The sequence below is a fragment of the Callospermophilus lateralis genome, chromosome 1, assembly GCF_048772815.1.
Source record: "Callospermophilus lateralis isolate mCalLat2 chromosome 1, mCalLat2.hap1, whole genome shotgun sequence".
Classification (NCBI taxonomy): domain Eukaryota; kingdom Metazoa; phylum Chordata; class Mammalia; order Rodentia; family Sciuridae; genus Callospermophilus; species Callospermophilus lateralis.
Window position 1 is genome coordinate 203,599,535 of NC_135305.1, and position 24,938 is coordinate 203,624,472.

A 24,938-nucleotide genomic window follows, 5' to 3' on the forward strand; every position below is an offset into this window, starting at 1 on the left:
CCTAAAATATTGTGAACACATAACATTTCTAGTATTTCTTTTTTAATTCAAGTATAGTCTCTTCTAATATAAAAACTGTTTCTCTCAAAAAGAACAAAGCTCTAATTAACAAATGAAAATTAAATTTCCTCTTAAAGGAATGTTGTTACATCAAAACTATCTAATAAGCTATTGTTCAGAAATGAATAATTAAGCCAACAGTTTGTTATGAACATTTTAAATACAACATATGCCAGGTGTCAGTTTAGCACCTATAATTAAACAGACAACTATTCAAGCTATATGGCTGATTAGAAACAAATGTAAATTACTCTTCCCCTCTAAACATGTAGAAATTCTCTAGGAGTTATTTTCAGCTTTTATGTTGTAGAGTGACCTGCTACCTTGGGGGGCGGTAATCAATACCTAAAAAAAAAAAAAAAATTTCCCAGCCTCCATATTCCACACACATAAATATACAACATGTCATTCAAATACAATGTCAAATATTCGTGAGGTCAACACAGCAATCAGCCCAAGGAGGGGTGTTTCCTTGCTACTGTATACACACTGGAAGGGCAAGACAATGGAAGAGAAAGTCCTGAGACTCATGGCCTGTGCATTAGTTTTAGTTGCTTTTATTTCGCTTTAATAGGAAATGCTGCTAAGTGCAGCCCCCTGGGCTTGGCCAATTCCAGACCTCTAGAAAATGGCACATCTGTGTGTGGACTCTCAGTTCTAAGTCTCTAAAATACCAGAGCAGCTGTGGGACTGAGTCAGAAGCACCATCAATGCCTTTCTTCCACGCTGCCACTCTTTTGAATAGTTGGATCAGATCTCCCAATTTTTTGTGTGTTCGATCACAAGGTTCTCACTCTGAATACTCCCACCAGCTTCTATCTTAACATTTCTCTCAAACAAGAACAAAAACATCTAATACCTCTATCACATGTTAGTTACACAAATCATGACCATAGGGCAAATTGATCTATTTGGAAAATAAGGTCATAATATCTTAGACTCACACACACACACACAAAAAAAAAGCTCCTAAAAATTATTTGAACATGCTTATTGTTGTTCTCTGTCCACAGAGAACCTACAACACATCACAGGATAAGTAAGGTAAGGTATGTGGCCAAACAACTGAAAATACTTCATCCTACAGGCCCTTGAGTAGATGTACAAGTTAAAGCTCTCAAAAGTACTAAGAACAAATGAGCATGTCCAGCCTGGCTTAACCCAATGTGCTCCAACTTTTTTGGCCAGAAAACCTTTCATTCATATAATGCTTATACATATCCCATGCAAAGCTAGCTTTCTATGAATAAGGAACTTAGTAATTTATTATTTAGAAGTAACTTTGCCTTTCTAAGAGGTCTACATATTAAAAATTTCTATGCTGTTTTTGTCCCAAATCAGATTAGAAAGAAGGAAAAGGGGTTAAAAGAAGAATCAATGATTCATGTTCAGTGAGGCACATTTTGTGGTGCTGAGGATGAAACCCAGGGTTTCATGCATGCAAGCCAAAGTACTCTACCACTGAGTTATACCCCAGTCCTGAATTTTATTTTGACACATAATTTTGTGCACATTTTTATGAAGTACAACTGTTACACAATGGGTAATGATCAAATTGGGGTAACTAGCTATCCATCATCTTGAACTTTTATAGTTTTTTTTTTTTATATACAGATTACATTTAGATTTTAAATGAAAAAAAAAAAGAAATTAAGCCAAAGAATATCTTGGTAGATGTAAAAACAAGAGAAAAAGCACAACGATGTGAATATACTGGTGTCACAGAACTGTACACTTAATGGCTGAAATGGCTAGTTTTAGAATAAGGCAAAAATCACAATTTTTTTTTTTTTTCCTGGTACTGAGGATTGAAGACAGGGTCTTGTACCTTGCTGAGGCTGGCCACAAATTTGCAATCCTCCTGCCTTAGCCACCTGAGTAACTGGGATTACAGGTATGCATCACCATATCCCACAAAATCACAGTTTTAAAGAGAAAAATGGAATAGATAACAATCTTGACTATAAGGTAATGCATCTTTGCTCTTTAACAAAGTGGGGACAAAGGTGATAGATTAAACTTTTTCAGGTGGTTGGAATCTGTCTCAAACAACCCTACATGAAGGAAAATTTTTAAATTAGAGCTAGAGACTATCTGTGAAATAACAATACATGTCAAAAATAATAGGCTATCACTAATACTAGATAAAGAAGAGTCTTAAATGGCTTAGTAATCACACCAGAAAGAAATAAAGCCAATGAGATTTCAAAACAAATTAGTTAAAAGCCAGGTACAGAAGTAAGGATTGAAAAATAACATTTCTGTTTATGAATACATGAAGATAGGGCAGGATCTTAATTAAACTTTGCTTATTCTGCCTCCAGTCAAGGCATAATATATTAATGTTCCCATTAAATATTCAGCTGTAAAAAAGCTGAACATATACCACAGTTAACTTGAGTAATAGATTAGTTGACTGTGATGAAGAGTTCAAAGACACTTCAATCAGGTGTCATCTTAATTCGTTTTTTAAATAAAATCTGTCATTGTTAGTTTTTTCATTGTCTATGTCTTCCATTTCATGCCAATATCAACTCATTCTCCTCAAATTAATTTACAGATATATTCTCAATCAATATCTTAACAGGCAAACACAAAAAGTTGATTCTCTACGTACAAATGAAAAGGAGTAAAAAAACAGCCAAGAAACTCTTGAGGAAAAAAGATGAGCTTGGTAAAGTGAAAATTCTTGGGTATGTCTTTTTTTTAATATTTATTTTTTAGGTGTAGATGGACACAACACAATGCCTTTATTTTTATGTGGTGCTGAGGATCAAACCCGGGTCCTGCCCTTGCTAGGCGAGCGCTCTATCGCTGAGCCACAATCCCAGCCCCTTGTGTATGTCTTTTAATCTCTAAAATTCAGAGCTATTAATTTTGATAGCCTGGCACAAACATAGGCCAAGAGAACCAAGCAGGGCCCAGGAAGAGACTTTACACTGATAGGATGCAGGTGACACTGCAGAGCAATAGGGATAGGACAGACTTCAACCAAGTGACATTTCAAAACACAAACTAGACACACACAGCACCACACACACACACACACACAACTAGATGAAAGCTCTAAATGATAAAAGAAAAAAATAAAATTTAAGAGAAAGTATAATGGAATTTTTTTTTTTTTTTTTTTTTTTTTTTTTGTACCAAGGATTGAACCCAGGGTGCTTAACCACTGAGCAACATCCCCAGCCCTTTTTTTTTTTAGATTTTATTTACAGACAGGGTCTCACTGAGTTGTTCAGCATCTCGCTTTTGCCAAGGCTGGCCTTGAACTCAGATCCTCCTACCTCAGCTTGCCGAGCTGCTGGGATTACAGGCGTACGCTACCGGGCCTGGCATAATAGACTATCTTGATGTTTAGAGTAGGGAATCATCAGTGAAGATCAAAAAGAACACATCAAAGGAATAGATTGATAAATTTAGCTACATTAAAAGAAATTTGGGGGCTGGTGTAAAGTTCAGTGGTGGAACACTTTCCTAACATGCATGAGGCCCCAAGTTCAATCCCTAGAACAAAAAAAAAAGAAAAAGAAAATTAAGAACTTCTGCCTATCATAGATACTATTATAAAGAAAATGAAAAGACTGATCACAAATTAAAAGTATCTACAACACAAAACCTCAAAAGCTGAATATGCAGAATACATACAAAATTCCTATGGGTAAAGTGCCATTGATATCTCACTTTTACTAAAAGTTTAAAAAATAAAATCATAAATGTGTATGCACATCAGGTGCAGGAGCACATGCCCATAATGCCAGCTACTCAGGAGGCTGAGGCGGGAGGATCAGAAGTTCAAGGATTGCCAAGGGAACTTAGGAAGACTCCGTCTCAAAATTTAAAAACACAAAAAATTTAAAGGACTGGGGATGTAGCTTAGTGGGAGGGTGCCCCTGAATTCAATCTCCAGTAGTATAAAAATAATAAAGCATATTATATGCGTGCATGCATGCATATAAATTCATACCTGCATACATTACAACAAAACAAATAGGGCAAAATGTTAAAACTGTTGAATCTAACTGATGAAAATAAAGGTGATCCTTACAGTTCTGTTTTCTCTCCTGTTCTCAAGTTTCAAACACTTTATAGTAATAAATGGTTGCAAGGGTACAGAGTCCCACAGAGTAGCGGAGTGGGGGGAAACTACTGGTATAAGATATGATAAGTACTTTTCAAAACAGGAAACAGAACCAGATGAATAAAAAAATCCTCATTAGCATTCATAGAGACACGTATTATGACTACTTGAAGAAATCACTTAATGCCCATCAGGTTGACAAAAAACTGCAAGTATGGCTATATCGAATGATTCAGAAGAAAGAGGCTAATGGGTGTTCGAAATATTCTGCTGATAAGAGTATAAATACGTACTGGGTGCATATACTGAGGCATATTCCAAGGACAACATACTATTCTGTGGTAGAAATGAACTATAGTTTATACAATCAACATGCATCAACCTCAACTAGTTTTAAGCAAAAGAACTAAGTCTCAAAAAAATATGGTGCTGTTCCTATTTAGAGTTCAGGATTAAGAACCAATCAATTCCATGTTCAGCAATACTCTCAAAGATAAAGACATCATAAAAACTTAAGAATGTTTACCAAAGTCAGAATACTGGTTGTCCTTGAAAGGAGGACAAGATGCAATCCAAGAGGGACAGAGAAGAATGCTCCAGGCTGCCAGCACTCTTTTTTTTCTTCTTAAAGACAGTGAGTATGTGACAGTGTTTCCAACTATACATATACACTTCACATGCTCTTCAGTATGTGAGCCATATTTCATAAGAAATTACATTCAGAAATACCAGTAGTACTGGAAATTGTTAAAGATAAAAGGCATAAAAATCATTTTACCTTAAATTAGGTCCCCCAATGCATTAGACAAATTTTGTTATTTCAAGATTTGCTATACTCAAATTATTTTTGTAAGGATAGAAATCCTTTATTAGGGAAAATAATCACCCTCTCTTATCTGTCTGGTAAGAACAGTGTTAGCATATATGCTACCAACATGCATATTTAACTTCTTTTCAAATAGAAAATGTAAAATTTCATAGACTACACAATTTAGACTTTTCCTCTAAAAAATATAGGGGCCCTCTCATACATACCAAGACAATAAAAAGCAAGTGTGTTACTAAAATATAAAACTACTTCGCTATTTCACAATTGTTTAATAACAATGCACATGGATATAAAAGATTATTCTTCCTATTATGTGTCCATGGAAAACATAATGGGAGGGGAGGAAACAAGATACAACCTCAAAGAGTATAAACATCTTTTAATAGGAAATAACAAGTTTTAAAAATTAAACATAAAAAGTGTTGAGATTTTATGGTACTAAAGAGATCCCTAAAATAATCCTTCATCCTTCGTATTCCTGCTTTTCTTTTCCTTTCGCACTTATGTATTTGACATATTTCAATTTATATTTTTATCTCATCTCTACTATAGGTGAGAATCACCTTCTTCATCTGTGTGACACAAATGCTCCCAGCTTGAGGCCTTGAATGATGAGGCCAAACATCTTTTAACTGTAAGTGAAAACAAGTTAATTCTTATATTATTGATAAAGTATGATTTATCATACAATCATATATCCCATAGTGACAAATGACTAAGCACCTAAAACCACAGGCTGAGGAGTGTTCCACTTCATTTCCCAACCACTAGGGGGAAGCCTTGGAAGGCTTTTCCACAACGGGAACATAACTGTCATCACATAATATGTGAAGTAACGAATGCCAAAGGAAGATGTTTATCCTGATATGTCTTTTTCATTCCTGAAGGAGTGTTTTTAGCCTATGGCTTTGCCTTGGGTGAAACAATGTCAAGTCGTATAAAGCAAACAGAATGCCAACCTTTTAGGCGGGTTATCAAGTCCTTTACATGGTTACACACAGGAGCAACATGCATATAAGGGGGCCAGCTGGCTTTCGACCGTTATACTTAACATGAGAGGTGAAGTGAATAAATTGAAAAAAATTACATCACATAACAAATACTACTCAATATTAAAATCAGTGGATACTAGTGGGAAGCTTCCACATTTCTAAAAAAACTTCAAAATGGCAACCTGACAAAATAATCAAGGGGCACCTGAGGCTCACAGAATTCTCTATACATACTTTGCTTACCAAACTTTTGTAGCAATAACTTAAAGGGGGGTACATAATTAACAGCATGCTATTAAAAGCTAGTTAGTTGTTTATATCTGTTACTATCTTTTTAAAATCAGGCCATTAAACAAGTGAGTGAGAAAGCCAGTTCTTTTTTATACTTGCTCCATTGCAGGTCACCTGCTAGGGGTGGCTTGTCAAGATTATTTAAATTCAGGAGCAATACTTGGTTGACAAGCTCCTGCACTGCTGCAGGCTACAATCCTCACACAGTGCCTGGAGGGTTATTACAATTGCGTGTCTACAGAGGACAACAAAGGAGCCTTACCCCTTCCCGAAGGCACCTCATTAGCACCGTGTAAGCAGCCAAGGGAACGGCCCAGCATTCTCTGGGGTTCTTTTTTTTTTCTTCCTAAAATGAAGTGGAAGGAAAGACAGTGAAGCTAACAGCACAAAAGATATTAACCCATTCAAGAAAGAGGCACAGTTCTAAATACATGAACTATCTAAAACTTCTTAATATTCTATTTAATACTTAATACCTGACAATTACAATCAGATCAAGGGTCTTTTACTACAGTGCATATACTGAGTATTTCTTCTATCTCCCACTATTTTACATATGATGTTGACAAGATTCCCCTCATCAAAAGCTAGATAAAATTAATTGAAAAATGAGAATATGGTTCAACCAACAGAGAAACCATTCTATTCATAACTGAAGATGATAGCATAAATAACCCTACCCAAAACGTACTACAAGATCTGGAATCATTTGAAAGCAGAGCACACACAACTTTAAGTAACCTCCATAAGACAATAAGTTACCAGGTGAGATAATGTGCTAAATAAAAATAAGCAAATGTAATTAGCAGGGACACTGATTTTAATGACATCACCACAATTGTCCCACAGAAGATTAACCAAATTGCCATAACCACTGCAAGAACACTCCTGCAACCTATCAAAGTAAATCAGGTACCACACAGGAAGGTGAAAAAAATTTTAAAGCACAAAAAATAGGTTCTATTTTTTGTTGTTGTTGTTGTTTTTCAAACAGGCAGACCTGAATGCTCAGAATGGGAAAATGAAACAGAGGAAGCAAGACACAGGGCAGGTATGTCTGTCCCCTGTGCAACCGGCCCCTGGCATGATTGGCGTGGGAGCTGAGTTGGCAGATGGAGCATTGCCTTTCTAAAAGGATGATGCACGGGCATCAAGCATGTGAATAACAACCACTTTGAGGAGTGTAAGTGGCATGGGCAGAAGTAGATGCAGGCGACCACTCTCTGGAAGGTGGCTTCCAAAGCTCTGGCTTCCTCATGTGCAGCAGCAAAGAGAAACTGGACAGTACTTCTGACTTGGATATGAATGGGGATGACACTCTGGAATTTAGGAAGCCACTATACATGGAGGCTCGCGTGATCCCAAGGCAAGGAGTCTGGTGAAGACACAAAGAGAAGCACCCCAGGGCACAGTCCTAAATGGTGACATCCTAGCATCCACATCACATTCTAATTCTCTGAATGGGCCAGTGACAGGATGCCACCCACCAGCAATGGTGAAAGCAGCAAGTAGGAGGCCATGCAGAAGACCTGCATTAAGAGCAACATTGAGAAACTCACTGAAGATACAGTTGTGACTATGTTTGAAGCCCTGAAGGCTTGAATCAGAGAGCTTGAATGGCAGCTATCTAGGGGAGACCAATACAAATGCCTCATCTGTATGGGCTCACACTGATGTCCCGTCAATCCAATGTTGGCAAATAAGCTACTAAGGATCAGGCTGCAGACCCTGGGTGCCAAGAAGCTCTGAGCTTGGTGCAATATCATCACAGCACCTGGAGACCTTTGGAGGATCTACTTGTGAGCTAGCCACCTAGCAGGCCTTTCCGTGAGTGAATAGCTTCACCTGGACCCAGCCTCTGGGACCATGACCCTCTTCCCTGTATGCATGGACATATGCACATGCATACACACATAAGACACAGGACTCTGGAACCAGAGTGGAGGCTGAGGCCCAGGCCCTGTCTGCTAGCTCCCACCAAGCCTGGGTAACGAACATACCTTCCATGCCTCTGTTCCCAGGGTCAGGCAGTAGGGTGGGGGGGGGGGAGTAGACAGGGCAAGGTTCCAGAGGTACAGTTCCCACACACATGCAAACACTAGACTGAAGCACATGTACTATAGACCACGTATGCTTACAATGCTGGGTATAAATGAGGAAACTCCTTTGCCCTCTACCCCCCTCCCCTTTTGGTTGTATGACTTTCTTTTAAAGAACTTCTGGAAGCTGTGTTCAGGGATGGTTGGGGGGCTGTTTAGAGAACCTCTGGAACCTCGTTCACAGCTGGTTGGGGGTTCAGCCCATCCACTTCTTGGGGTGCCTGCCTCTCCTTCTCCTATGTGCTCAGTGTTCTGTGGTATATATTTCTTCTCCCAGACATGGTTACATGCCCTGAGGGACACGACTCTCTCCTTAGTCTTAGCTCTTAGGGCTGCTCTCAGGACCTAGGAAGTAGGTCCTGAGCTGAAGCAGAGGCTGAAATGGGGGCTGGTTGAAGGCACCCCTGGCTGTCCCTCCTGAGGGCCCCAAAGTATGACCCTGTGCCTGCATATTCTATGCAAAAATAATTGTCCTTTCCCTTTTAAAAACTACACTTGACAAGGATTAAACCAAAATAACCAAAAACCTGATAATTCCACAAAAGCTGTTGCCTCCCTAAAAGCTATTTTTACAGACCCAGGGATTAACTTCCTTTCTTGGTATGCTATAAGATGTAGTCATGTCATAGCCACAGAATTATCCCTTTATTAAAAGAGGTTACCCTTTATCCAGTTTAAAAATAGACATCAACGAACAACATTCTCCAGATCTACTGTAGAAACAAACAGACATGTGATGCTGTGTGTTTACATAAAACTCTAGTGTGAATGACAGAAAGCAAATCAGCAGTAGCAAAGTATGCTGAGGAAACTTGCCGGTAAAAGTATATTATCTTTAATTGTGGCAATAGTTTCACAGATATATGTGCATATATCAAGATTTATCAAATTGCTATCACTTCATTATATAGCATTATACATTAAACTGGGAGAGAAGGGGGGGAGACAAAAGAACAACTAGATTCCCATTCCTGACAAGATGACAAACTACGTACCTGATTAATCTTCTAATGAAAAAAATGGTTTTATTTTGACCTCAAGAAGATAAAGATTACATAAAAAACTGAAGAATCCCAAGCACAGTATGAATATGCTGAGCACTGAAGTCTGAGTTTACTCTGAGGGCCTGAAAAACCTGATAAATTTGAGCTTTTATGTCAAGGCCTTGAGAGACCTAGGGAATGGCAAAGTGGACATCAACCCTCCAGCCTCATCCCTAAAGAGCTGCAAGGAAAAGTGCCTTTCACAAAAACTTGGCACATCAGAACATCACACAGGGAGACATTCCTTTACAAGAGGAGGGAAACAAGAAGCTGCATGTGCCGATTAAGAAACAGGACCGTGTAATGAAGTCAAATCCTACCATTCTATATTAGTCATATTAATGACTAAGCAAAAGCTCTAGTGCAAGTATCTCCCTATATTTTTATATATATATTTTTTTTAATGTTGAGGATTGAACCCAGGTGCACTATACCAATGAGCTACATACCCAGCCCTTTTTTAGTTTTTTATTTTGAGACAAGGTCTCACTAAGTTGCATAGAGTCTCGGTTGCTGAGGCTAGCCTCAAACTTGCAGTCCTCCTGCATACACTATTCAAAGAGAAAACAACAAGTTTCTGCCTGTATATAAAATGAGACAAAATAAGAATATACATCTCTTTTTGCTGGAACTTTCAAAGTTAACTCTGAATATAAGAAAGTATTCATAAAGTTTCTTTTTGAAAACTAGGCAGATATGGTACAAAAATAGAAAAAAAGACTTTTCCCTGTACACTTGACCTTACTTCCTAGCTTTCTGGTTCATAAATGAGTTTGCTCTTCAAAACAAATTTACATACAAATATATTCAACCGAACATGTACAAAAAGCTTTCTGAATAGAAAGAAATAATGCTAGTGGAAATTATTTTTAAATATAAGTATGAAGAAACATTGCTTTTGGTGCATTAGAGTACTAAATATCACAAAGATAGCAAAATATTTTCCTAATTGCTACACATACTCAGTACCAGTCCTAATATTTACTGGAAGACCCAAAATCATAAAGATATCAGTTCTCCTCAAATTTATCTGCAAAATCAACGCATTTTTTTTTTAAAGATGATTTATGGACCAGACAAGCTGACTCAAAAATGTATTATGACATGTAAAGGTCCAGGAATAACCAAGACACTAATGTAAAGAAAGAACAAGAAAGAGATTTGCTGTACTATCAACACTAATTATGAAGCCAAACAATTTTAAATATTCATATTTTATAACAATTGGTAGCTACCTCAAAGTGATGATTATTGAGAAAGTTGGTTTAATATGAATCTAATAATATTCAGGTTGTATAACATTTGAGCAAGTTCAAGAACAAAAAACTTAATCAGAATTTCCTTATTAATTTAAAACCTACCAGTATCTGCTTAAAACTGAGTATCACATGATATGACTAACCATAATTTATCAATATCTATTCAATAATGTTTTTTTATAAAACATATTCGTGGAATATTAAATTTTATCTTGATGAGTTCAATAGCACTTCCATATTGTAACTTTAGAAACAAGAAGTCAAATCCTGCCATTCGATATTAGTCATATTAAATGCCAAACCTGCACAAAGTAGTGTTTCATTTAAACTGAAAGGGGGCTTTATATTGAAAGAAACAATGGTCTTCTGCTACCTAAAGGAGTCAAAGATGGCAACAACTTAGGGAGTAGTTTGGAGACTTTTAGTTCATTATTTTTAAAATATGGTCTGAGAATCTCCTACATATTTAAGGGAACTAGGCACTGAGAGGGAGGGAAGAAGAGAAACAAGGTCAGCTAGAGAGAAAGACACTGAGAAACTCTTACCCAGAAGTAAAGTTTCTCCTAAGTTCCTTAGGCATGCTCTAAGGGGAAAAGTCAAAAAACTTTTATAGGATATTAACACTTGTCAGCCAGGATGTGTCGGAACATGTCAAACAGCAACAGAGTTAATCAGACAGTCTCACCTGGGTGGCTACAAGATAGATCAGCTCCCCAAGGGTCGGTAAAAGGCACTGTTTTAATTTGCTGTTCCTGAAGTTCTCCCTAATTAATTCAGTTAAGAGAGCAATTGCCTGAAAAGAGAAAAGCATATTAGTTCAGGTGTATCACTCAGTTCTTTAAATTATAACATTAAAAGCAAAACATGCTGCAAATTTATCTCCCATTTTGTAGAACTACTTTCCAAACTGTGTTCAAAGTATGGGAATTCAAGGAAATCACTTCCCCATCTTTAAAGAAGTACACAGAGGTTGACAGAGTTCCACCAACTAAACCAGGCCATCCAATTCACGGGGACACCAGGACACAGATTTAACCACACCACATCCCTGCTCTTCTCCAGCACACTACAGTTCGAAATGTTCTCACAGTATAGCAGACTTTTACATGATTCCTTTAAAAGTCTGCGAGGGAGGAATGTTATACCAATGTTTCAGTGTAATCTACTCCGAAATTCAGCAGCTTAACTTGCTAGGAGTCGGACTAAGGAAATCACATATATATTGAATTTGTACATAAGAACACAGGTTAATTGAATAATGAAGTCAGAGAATGGTTTTAGAATGATACATACAGAATGACCCCATACTAAGAAGGAATAATGTCTATAAATATTGTGGATGAATTACTCTAAAACAGTGAAAATCAGAATGCAGTGCACAGATGAGACTATTTCTTATCATTCATTGGAAGACACTTGAAAAACTGAAAGTGAGCACTTCAAAAATTTCAGAGCAACTCAACAATGCCACAACATTCAAGCATGCAATTGCTGGGTTTTGCAGATGCATGTGGGGCTCCAGCACTATACAGAAGACACACATTGAAGGAATACTTGTTGTCAAGGCATTTTTAAAGAGCTTTTTTGAATGATAACATATATACAATAACTATGTATATGCCTGTGAAGTCATCACTATAATCAAGATGGTTAACATCCCCTAGAATGTCCTCAAGGGCCTCCCTCTGTTTGGCTCCTCCCCAAGCAGCCTCCAATATACTTTTGATCAGTAGTTTGAATTTTCTAGGATTTATGTAAATGGAATCATATATTGTGTATTCTATGGTTTCTTTCACTCAGTATAATACATTTGAGATTCACCCGCATTTTGCACTTACCAAGAGCTTATTCCTTTTTATTTCTGTGTAGTATTCCATTGTTTGGATGTACCATAATGTGTTAATCTCACTACCCAATGACTAAAATGCAGTGAATCCCTACCAGAACACAGAATGAACAAAGAATGATGCACCATCATATTATCCTTTTCAGTATGTCATTTCCACAGTTTTCCTTTTCTTTGACCTTCACTGATTATCCACTAGGACTACTAAAATTTGCCTGTATTCAATTTTTTACCTACAAAGACAAACTGTCGCCAACACACTACCCTAAAAGAATGGCTCAAGTAAATATATGAAAGAGAAGGATGAAAGAAGAAAGCTTGGAATATCAAAAAAGAATGAAGAACAGAGTAAGCGAAAGTATAGATAAATATAATATGCTTTCTTTTTCCTATTAATTTTTCTGAACTGTTTCATAGTTAAAGCAATTACGTCAAAAAATGTGATTTTGTTCTACATATATTTATAGAATATATTTAAGGCAATTATACAAAATGAGTAAGTCTAAAGAGATGAAAAGAGTTAAATTTTGTGTACTTCACTTGAACTGGTAAAATTATGACACCTGTGGACTATGATAAGGTGTATGTCTATAATCCTTGCTCCAGGTATTACAATTTACGCAAAGAGAAACACACACCACTATTTAAAAAAAAAAAAAAAAAGAGTCAAATGGAATTGAAAAAATGTTCAGTTACCCTTGGAAGATAGTAAAAGGAAAATATAAATGAGAATGAAAGCAAACAGAAACTAGCAGGCTTAAGATCAAATATATCACTAATTATATTAAATGCAAATGATCTAAATATAGCAATTTAAAGACAGTTCAACAAAGTGGAATTTTAAAAATGGCCAACTATATGCTGCATACAAGAAACTCACACCAACATATCGATATAGGTAGGTTGAGAATTAAAAACAAAAAAGTAAATCAGGGAAGCAGTAATCAAAAGCACTAATGGCTATGTTAATATCAGTAGAAGAGAAACACTGTAGAACAAGTCAATCCACCACCCACCAAAAAAAAAAAAAATGCTAATCATCAATGTGTATCACTGAATAAGAAAGTCACAAAATAAATGGAGCAAAAAGAATAGAACTGGAACAAGAAAGATAAATACACAATTAATGTTGTTGTGGACTTCAACACTTCTCTCAGGTACAGAAAGAAAAATACTGCATGATCAACCTCTGTGAAATCTTAAAAAGTAAGACTGGTAGAAATAAAAAGTAGAATAGTGGTTATCAGAGGCTGTGGGTCAGGTAGAGGGATAGGGGGTTGCTGATTAAAAGGTACTAAGTTATAGTTACGAGGAAAAAGGATCTACTGCATAGAATGGTGACAGTTAATGTGTATGACACAACTGTTCAAATTTTAAATATTCTAACTATAAATAACTATAGAAGGTGACAGATATGCTAATTTGCTTAATATAATCACTTTATAATGTATACATGTTAATATGTCACATTGTAAACCATAAGTACATAATTATTTGTCAATTTAAAATTTTTAATAAATTGATTTAAAAAAGCAGACAGAAAATGAGCATTCATCAAAAAGATAATGGAATCTACAACCTTATGCACATAAATTTCATAACTTGAATGAATGGACCAATTCCTCAAATACAAATTATCACCACTCACTCAATAAGAAACAGTTATTTGCAAATGACATGATTCTTTACATGTCAACTAGGAATGTGATCTTCCTAGTCAGAGTTTGGCAAGATCGTAAGATCCAATATCAATACTCAAGAAACAATTATATTTCTATATATTAGCAATGAACACATGAAAATTGAAATTAAAAACAATAAAAAAATATAATACTTGGGTGTAAATCTAACAAAACATGTGAAGGGTGTGTATGTGAAACTATACAATGCTGTTAAAAAAATAAAATGTAAATCAATGAAAAGAAGATCTAAATAGAGATATAACTATGTTGATAGATAGGAAAACTCAACATAATGAACATGTTAATTCTTCCTAAAGTGATAGTCAGGTTTAATGCAGTTCTTATCAAAATCCTGGTAATTTTTATAGGTATCAACAAGATTTTAAAATTTACACAGAAATTCAAAAGAATTAGAACATTCAAAAACCACTGTGAAAAAGAACAAAGTGGCTGGAATTATTCTATTTGACTTCAAGATGTATGTACATAAGTACAGACAACTGATTTTTGACAATAGTTCAAGATTTATATTAGGGTTTAGATGGAAGGTGCCCCCAAAAGGTCATGTGTGAGACAATGCAGAAATAGATTATGAGCAGTAGACCCTCATCAATGGATTACTCCACTGGTATGGATTAATTGGATGGTAACTGTAGGCAGACAGGGTGTGGCTGAGGGAGGCAGGTTGGAGTTATGCCTGTGGGGTTTATTTTGTCCCTGGTGAGCAGAGCTCTCTGCTTCCTGGTTGCCACATCCTGGGCTACTCTTCACCACCACACCCTTCCACCATGATATTTTATATTACCTCAGGCCCAGAGATAGAGTCACCCAACCATGGATTGATCCTTGGAAACTGGACCAAAATAAACTTTTCTTCCAAGTTGTTTTTGTCAAGGTTTTGGGTCACAGGTACAAAACAGCTGACTAAAATGATTAACATAGTTATTGTAATCAAGATAGTATGGCAATTTTGATGGGACAGACACATGGCCAATGGGACAAAATAGAGAATTCAGAAATAGCTATACATAAGTACAGATAACTGATTTTTGACAACAGTGCAAAGGCAATCCAATGGAGAAAAAACAAACTTTAAGAAAAAAGAAAATGGTGGAATATTTGGATGTCCATAGGAAAACCAAAAAGTGAGACTTAACCTAAATCTAACACTTCATTCAAATAGTTAACTCAAAATGGACCAAATATAAAACACAGAACTATAAACTTCCAAGGGATGGGGGAGGGGAAAAAACACAATAAATCCTCAGGATGTAGGGCTAGAGCTAAGGAAAAAAGGTAGATCAACACCAAAAGCATAGAGACATTGTACCAGAGAAGACAGTTGGCAAATAAGTGAAAAGATGCTAAACAGCACAAGAAATGAGAACAAAAACCAAAGTGAGATATCACTATACATCTATAGTAATAAAAAATAGAGAAAACATCAAAAGTTACTGAAGATGGTGAGAAACTGAATCACTCCCACCTTGATAGTGGGAATTAAGAAAGGTACAGCCACTCTGGAAATGGTATGGCAGTTTCTTTTAAAAATTAAGAAAAAAAAAACTCAATTACTGTACTCCTAAGCACTTATTTCAGATAAAGGAAGACTTTCATGCACAGAAAAAATGTTAATGGATATTCATAGCAGTTTTATTTGTAAACATCAAAACTGAAATGACCTAGATGTCTTTCAATAAGCTAATGGTCACATAAATTGTGGCAAAACCATCCCAAGAAAACTTTAGGAAGAAAAAATAAATTATTGATATACACAAGTACCTAGATGAATCTCCAAAAAAAAAAAAAAAAACAGGAATGAAAAAGAAATCCCAAAAGGTTACATGTTACATGACTATTTATACAACATTTTAAACATGATGAAAATATAAAAATGGAAAAAAGATACTGAAGGTTGTGGGAGTGTGGGATCACGTGCAGTAGGGGAGGCTAAGGTAAGCATTAAAGAGATCCTGAAGGATCATAGCCGTGATGAAATTTCTCTTTAACTGTCCCAGTGGCAATAACCTGTGGTAATAGCATCCCATCGTTCCCAAAGATGCTATCATTAGAGAAAGCGGACATAGCATACCCAACACTTTTCTGCGTGTTTTTTTTTTTTTTTTTAACAATTGCATGTGAATCTACGATTATGCCAAAATTAAGAACTTAATTAAAAAGAACCTCATACTAAACTCAAAACTCAAATCCAGCTTTTTGCTTCAGAGTTGGTTGCAGGGATTTACAGCATTTTTCCATTTTATAATCCACTGGTACTTTTTGTCAGTAAGCATCACTGGAAATTTAAAACATTTTAATGCTGTAGACCCTTAAAGTGATAAAACTGTCTGGACTGCCTCCAGCATAATAGAAATTGCTTTGGAGCTCAGTGTCTTGTAAACAGACACACATCATATAATTTATTCTAGCAATGCCACAGCAACCTTCATCTCACTTGCAAAAGTTAACTTTGGATAGCATTAAATCGGACTCAATGGGTAGCGGCTCCCTGCAATGTTATTTGTATGAGTTTTCTGTTTATCTTTAAAATTTACAGAAATATTAATATTAAAAGGGGAAACTAAAAATAATGAACAAATACAATACAGAAAAGGGAAATACCAAGGAGGAAAAAAATGTTTTTATTGACCTAGGTACAATGGTATTTTTTAAATGCCAATTCTAAATAGATAAAATAGATTTAGTTCTTCTTTGAACTCAAATCCATTTAATATGTGGGTATTATTCTTAGGCATGTTTGTCTTAGACTATAAGTCTATTTAAAAAAAAAATCCTGGCCTTCTAACCTTGAAATTAGCAGGATATAAAAATAGATATTTACACATTGCGCCACTACTTGTAGTTTTTGAAAATTTTGAGTAAAGAAAATGAAGGGTTTTATTGTTGTTCTTATTTCTACTATTACACTTTGAGGCATATCTATATCATTATTGATTCTTAATTAATCTAATTAAAATGTTTCTTCTGCAACCACAGGCATGATTAGTTGGTTGATTGGTATGCAGACAGTCATTTAAGACCATATTGTCATTTCCCAAACTACTTCTTTGAAATCAAACCCATTTTATAACAAATGTGACCAAGTATGGTCATGTCTTTTGGCTTTATCAAAAGTCATCTAATTGCTATTAAAAAGGTCAATATGCTTCAATTCTATATGCTCTGGACTGAGTTTCTTAAATCAAGGGCCAAAAGAGAAGCAGATGAATTAAGATCAAGGTCTACAGTTTAAAACTAGCCTGCTGATACTTGTACAAAAATAATTTGCCTGCTCTTGCCCCTCAAAATGTAGCTGTTCAATGTCCAAGGTAATGTATGTGTAATTACAGTTACAAATAGAAACTAAATTAAGCTCCAGATCCAGAAAGTTTCAGACATTTTTTATATGGTCGGTGTTTTACCCTATTTACACTCAATGGGAAATATAGCAATAGTGATTATACTATCTTTTTTTTTTTTTTTTTTAGAGAGAGAAGAGAGAAAATTTTTTAATATTTATTTTTCAGCTTTTTGGTGGACACAACATCTTTTATTTTATTTTTTATGGGGTGCTGAGGATAAAACCCAGTGCCCCGCACATGCCAGGCGAGCACGTTATCACTTGAGCCACATCCCCAGCCCTATACTAACAATCTTTTAAATCATACACAGTCCAATACTGTTTCCTGAACCTTAAAATAAGAGGCATCCCAAAATTTTTCAAATGAAAAGAGAATGCCAATTCTCTGTCCAAGCCTTTTCTTTCTTGAAACCTCACTTTTAACATCTCAAAATTCCCTTGGGCACTTAATTCTGTAAGCCTCATACCTTTTTTTCCCCCATTCATGATCAATTTTATTGATATTAAATCTGAAACTTCTTTAGATCTTATATATCTCATCAAGTCTTATCAAGAAAAATCACATCTATGGATGTGAAACTTCAAACCCTCATTTTTAGTGTTGGCTAAAAAAGAGGATGAACACCCTGGACACATAAGAGCTGGACATATGCAGAAAGAAGATAAAAATGAAGAGAATACAATTCTGTTTTGTATGTAATAACTCTGAAAGTGTCCTTGACAAGGTTTTAAGAAGCTCTCTTTGGTGACATCTGGACAAAGTTTTAACATTAGCTCTAATTTTCTTCGTGTTAATTAACTGCATTAAAACTGCATCTGTAATTTACATCTATCTCCTAAAATTAAAAATCAGGCAGAAGTAAGGACAACTATCTTGTCAGTTCTTTATGGAACCCTAGGTTTAAACAACTAATGAGTAAACTTCTCTCAAAAATAAATAAAATATGTAAGTAGATATCTCAAACAGTTTTTCAGTCATTTAAAAAGTATGAACATGCTGTTTAAATGAACTGTCAACTTCCTCTGCTTTTTTCCCCCACAAATGTCAACTGCAGAAGAAATTTGGTTTTTGGTGACTAGTTACCAGGTCCCTCTTCCTCAACCTCCTTTTGAGATAAATCCTTTCCAATACTGGCCCTAGTCTGTTCAGCCTTCCAAATGTGGAAGACAAAAGGATCCCTGACTCCCTTCAGGGGCCATCTTTTCTCCCATAATCTGGTACCATCAAGGGCAGGGCCACTTTTAGCCAGCAAGGCTCAGGAATCTGAAAGATACAGAATAAAAGATTCCGCTGAAGCTCACTCATTCATTCTAGTAGTATCCCCAAGCAAGTCTCCAGGAGAATCCTAGTCCAAAGACCTTCTGGAGCTGCCGGGTACTTTTTGTTCTAAAATTTCTTCTGGAGCCATTGATCATGACCATTTCCTTCTAATATCTAAGTTAGGTATAAACACCTAAGTTAAGCATAAGTGCCTAAGTTAGGCAGAGTCACCCTTCAAAAGTGATAGTACTAGTGCTGTTGCTCACTCTTCCTGGACACAAAAACATTTTACAGATCCTTTACAGTTGCGTGGTACCATGTTACTAGCTCTGGCCAATTGGCTGAAATTGAAATCATATAGTGTATACTGCATACCCACTGACCTTGGAAACTTTTAAAACACTATGCTGGATGGAGATACCATATAAAATGGAAGTAGCAAGTAATGCTCAAGTCAGCTGCCCCTCACCCCACAGTTAAAGAACAAGTCTCAGATTTTGACAGTCTTCATTACCACAACAGAGGGTTGTCTATCCTGAGAGAACTAATTCAGTTCCAGGAGAGCACTCTACTTCTATGTAATAATGCAAGAGTTCTACTACTTTCAAAGAATCATTAACAAAATAATCAGTAAACTATTGCATCCACATCTTACAGAAGATTTGTCTGGCAGATAAGATCTGCCATTGACATTTATGTCATGGATCTGACGCAAGAATGGAAACACACCAACCACTAGAAAAGTAGTCCATGAAAAGTACACTGAAGATCATAATCCAGACAAGGCAAAGCCATGAAGACAGTAAAAAGATCAATTGTTGCCAGAGGGATTGTGGGGGAAGGAGGGATTAACAAACAAAGCACAGGAGATTCTTAAGGCAGTAACAACAGTAACAATATATATCACATTGGTGGATACATGTTGTCAAACATTTTTCCAAATCCATAGAATAAATGTACATCTTAGACTGATTTATGCTGTTGTAATAGAATATCACCAATAGGTGACTTATAAAGAATAGGTTTATTTCTTATAGTTATGGAGGTTGGGAAGTTCAAGACTGAGAGGCTTGCATCTAGTAAGGGCCTTCATGCTGCATCAGAGAAGGCAGAGGGAGGTCAGAGAGAAACGGAAGAGGAAGGGAGAAAGGAAGAGGGTGCGGGGAACCAAACTTGCCTTTTTTTATAACAAACCCACCTTACTGACAATACCAATAATTACCTTTTACTAGGCGCTACCCAAAACTGTTGTACTGGGGATTAAGTTTCTAACACATGCTTTCTGGGGGATACATTCAAACCATAGCAATTTTCAACATCAAGAGTAAACCATAATGTAAACTATGAACTTTGGGTGACAATGAGGTGTCAATGAAGATGCAGCAATTTTTTTTTAACAAATGTACTACTGTCCCACTCAGATGCAAAAGGCTGATAATGGAGAAGGCTATGCATTGTGTGGGGGCAAGAGACATTGACTATCTCTGCTCTTATCTCTTATTTTGCTGTAAACCTAAAACTGTTCTAACAAAAAAAAAATTGGTTTTTGGTGACTAGTTACCAGGTCCCTCTTCCTCAACCTACTTTTGAGGTAAATCCTTTCTAATAAAACGCAGTACTCAATTTTGCCTTGCAGATTAAAAAATTGGCTATCCATTGCTATAAGTCTGTAGTTCATCAGATTACTCAAAAATTATTTGTCCATTTGTAATGGATGGCAAGTAAGATATTCTGAAAGTTCTCCCATTGAAAATCATTTTTTAAATGCTGTTTAAAATATCCTTTATAAAATGCACAGCTGAACTGTCAAGAAATTAGGAAACTTCAAAGACTAAAAGGAGAGTAAAATGGGGGGAAAAAAAAAAAAAAGAAATGAGATAGGTAAGCACTCAGGGTACTTTAACCTAAGGGACATGTGCTGCATTCTGGTGACCTTGAAATGACATTTTGAAATGGAACAAGAGGCAAATCCCAGGATCTGTCCACGAGGTAATATAAAATAGGAAACCATTCACATTAAGTTGGAACCCCAAGTATACATGAATAAGAAATGAACCAGCTTGTAAGAAAGCATAGCAAGGAATTTTGGATCATTGATACTAAATAAATTAATGGAGGTGGGGGGTAAATCTCCCCAGAGAATCAAGCCAGGCCTCAAAAAAAGCAGGTCTACAGCTCATATTACGCCTCTTTTTGGAGAACTGATTCAAATACCTGGGAGTCTGCTTGGCTGGTCTACATGGCCTCTAGTTAGTAAAGTCAAAACACTATTTTTTTCCTAGCACACTCTAGAACAGTGGTTCTCCAATTTTAACATGTATCACAATCACTAGATTTGCAAAAACCCAGGTTGCCAGGCCCCATCCTCAGAGTTTCTCATTTAGTAGGTCTAGAGTAAAGTCTGAGATTCTGCATTGTCAACAAACTTTCCGAAGACATTGCTGCTTGTCTAGCACCACACTTTCAGAATCATTGTTGAAGTGCTCAGTAGTGCTATACGTTAGAATCATTGGCTTTCAAAACTATAGATACCTGCATCCACCTCCAGAGATTCTGATTTAATAGGTCTCAGGTACAACCTGGACATCAACATTTTTAAAGTCTCCAGAATTCCAGTGTGTCACCAAGATTGAGAACCATTGGGCTAGAGAACAGAATCTGAAAGTTCAGTCAACTGAAAATGCCGATATGGTTCAACAGAATGCAACCTGCCCAGCCATCTCCTAAACTACCTCTCCTGGGTGGACCTAGAAGATATGTCTTGGTGAGGGGGATGATAGCATCCCTTAAGAGGTTTAAGGTAGCTATCCTTTATAGGTCAAAGAAAACAGTGAAAAACATTGACAATGTGATTGGGTACCCTGATCAAATAGAAATAACATGATTCAGAACCAGTCACAGTACTAGCACTTAACTGCACAGACAAAAGTTGGCACAATTACCCTATGGAGTGACACAGCATTGTCATCAGATCATTCTGACCCTAAGACTCCGACACAATGGTAAACTAACCATCACATCAGTTCACTAAGTTGTCACTTCACATTTAATAAGAAAATATTGAAGAAAATTAACTCAAGCCCCTGTATCAATGATTCACAGACTCATTCCTCTTAGCCAGATCCCAAACCCACATTGGTTCACAGAACTATAAGATTCCTCAACTATGCTGGCAAATCCATTGAAAGAGACCCCTATGAAGAGGTCTTAGGTGAATTTTCCAGAAAGTCTTTAACACTTATCATGTGACTGGGCAATAGGGGAAAAAAATACGCAGACCCTTTGAAGTTATTAGATAATGACTCTGAACTTGGACTGATACCTAGAGAAACCTAAAATGCCACTATAATCCAATTGTCAGATTAGGAGCTTATTAAGTTCAGACATTACATGGAATCAGCTCAAAGTCATCTCAAATCTTTCCCAAGAACCAAGGGACCCAAGGTTATTTTCCTAATCCCAGAACATTTAATAACTGGTAAAGGGTCCCTCCTCAGTGGGCAAAAGCCACTGGAACTACACTTACTCTACCAGCTCAGTCAATGACAGTAAATCAAGCAACCCCATATTCACAGGGAACTTCAGAGATCAGTGCCAATAAAGACCAGAGAGGTACAGAGATGGTGATTTCCACCACATTGCATTGCCTGTCCAGTGCAAAGACCACATAGGTCATGGAGAATGACTACAGATTATTGCAAACTTAATTAGGTAAAGATGCCTATTGTAATTGCTGTTTCAAATGTGGCATCTTCACTAACACAAATGAATCCAGCTCCTGGCACCTACTATGCTTTCTTTTCTATTCCAATCAGTACATAAAATCTGAAGACGTTTCTACTTTTTGGATTACCCCATATCAAATGTCCTGCTATGTCTTAATACAGCCCAAAGGCACCCTGATCATCTCAATGACATACAGAACAAACTGTTCCATTATATTGGCAGAATGTTAACTGGACCTGGTGAGCAGAACCCTAATTTATAAGCCAAAGGGTAAATGATAAATCCTGAAAAAGCTTAGTCTGCCATCTGGATGGTGTTCCTAAGAGCCCAGCATACTGGGGCATAAGGAGATATTCCCTCCAAAGTGAGAGGCAAGTTGCTGCACCTTGCATTACCCACCAAGATAGAATTATTGAGATTCTGAATTTTGAAGGCTTCGACTCATTTACTGAGAATTGATAAGGCTGCCAGATTTGAGAGGGGCCCAATACAGAGTCCTGCAGCAGAGCCATGCTGAAGTACAAAGTGTTCTTCCAATTGGGTCTTAAGACCACAGACCTAATGTTATTGGAACTGTCTGGGGCAAAAAGGAGCTGCATGCAGCCTGTAACGAACTCCAGCAGCAGAAAAGAGCACAGATCCCTAGGACCGGAGAAGATGGCCTTACCCTCCCCTCTAATAATCATTATCCATTTGAAAAGTAGCTTTTGGCTTATTTCCAGGCCCTAGTTGAGACTGCATGATTGACCTTGTGACACTATGAAAACTGACCTGCCCATGCTGTACTGAGTGTTACCATAAAATTGGTTATGCACAGCAGCATTTCATTTTAAAATTGATATTTATGAGACCAAGTTGAGCAAATTAATTCACTGCATGGGCAGGTGACTGAAACTCCTGTGTTATCTGCTCATTCCACTGCCTCATCCCCTTCCTCAACCCATACCCACAGATCTCATGGAGTCCTGTAGTACCTCTCAAGAGGAAAAAGTACAGGCCTGGTTCACACATGGTCTATACGGTATGTCAGCATCAGCAGATGGACATTGCACTGCAATCCCACTCAAAGGTACCCCGGAAAGACAACAGCTAAAGGAAATCCTAGGTTCACAGAACTTTGGGAGGTAATCCACCACATTTACTTTAAGCAGAAAGAGATGACACAAGGGATGATCCATAGCAGCTCAGAGGCAGTGGTTTACAGGCTAGCCAGCAGATCAGAAACTTAGGGAGGAAAAAACTGTACTTAAGAGGAAGAAAAAAAAATCTGGGATTGAAAGGCACAGATGGAGCTTGAAATGAGACTGCAATATAAAGACATTCATATTTCACATGTACAAATGCCCACCATATCAAGAGTCACCTGAAAGAATGGAGCCATCCTCTATGCATCTTTCATCAATTACCCTGTGGATTGCTCAACAAGCCCATGTACAAAGAAAGCCAAACAGAGGCACGTAGGAAGGAAGCTAGGCAATGGCTCAACAAGGGCCCCCACTCACCAAGGCTGATTTGGCTAATGCCATTGCTGGTACCCAACCAGTCAAGAACAGAAGCCAACACCTAGTCCTGATATGGCTTCATTCACTGAAGGGTCCCCATAAATTATACCAGAACCCTCTGATCATGAAGAGGACAGTATTTTTCCTCACAGGAATAGATGGCTATGCCAGGTATGGATTAGAGACCCCTGCTCCCTGGGCTTCTGCCAACTCCACCATCTGTGCTACCGCCCCTTCCAATCAGCTTCCCAAACACTGTTCCTTCTTGGTTCCAGGAATAACAGTACTCACCCTACCCCTTCCCTTTGGGCCAAGAGGAAAACTCCACTATTACTACTAACTCTGGACAAGTGTACCACCACTTTGTAAATTAACTATCAAATTATCTCAATTTGAGTATTCCATCTGTTGGAAACTAATATATTCTCCTTTTGAAAGGTTCATGTTTCTGTTTTCCCCTTATTGGTTTGTGCAACCAATATTGGAAATAAAAGCATCCATCATAATACCTGGGATGTAGCCTTTCCTTGTGAATACCTCTACTATATTATAAACTTAGACTGATCAATGAAAACCCAGAAAACTTCATTTGAGTAACAGCCTTTTAAACTTTCCCAAACTAGCCATTTAAGCTTTCCCAAACTATTAGTTTATCCTTCTGAGTTAATTTTACTCAAATTAAAAAAGAAGAAACTGTTGGAATCTCAAGGGACAATATAACCATGTCATGTCAATATCAATTTCAACCCCCTATTCTTGACTACTCACCATGCAAAACTGCCCACCAATGGCAGTGATGTAACAGAAATACAAAGAATGGTCCTGCACTCTGCAGAGGCATCCCCAACCTACAGCCTACCAACAATGATAACAGTAATAGTGTTCAAAAAAGTGCCTTTGTGG

General features: G+C 36.9%; 1 protein-coding gene and 1 pseudogene across 1 annotated transcript in view; one reads left to right on the forward strand and one right to left on the reverse strand.

Annotated features, from left to right (window-relative positions):
- The window catches only part of Ulk4 (unc-51 like kinase 4), a 501,941-nt gene that overhangs the window by 410,969 nt on the left and 66,034 nt on the right, over positions 1-24,938 (reverse strand). The window contains exons 18-19 of the mRNA XM_076869315.2: positions 11,343-11,450; positions 6,519-6,602 (exon numbers count right to left, since the gene is read on the reverse strand). Coding sequence (XP_076725430.2) covers positions 6,519-6,602; positions 11,343-11,450 — 192 coding nt within the window. The remainder of the gene's footprint in view (positions 1-6,518; positions 6,603-11,342; positions 11,451-24,938) is intronic.
- LOC143379196 (E3 ubiquitin-protein ligase RNF220 pseudogene) lies at positions 6,865-8,059 on the forward strand (annotated as a pseudogene).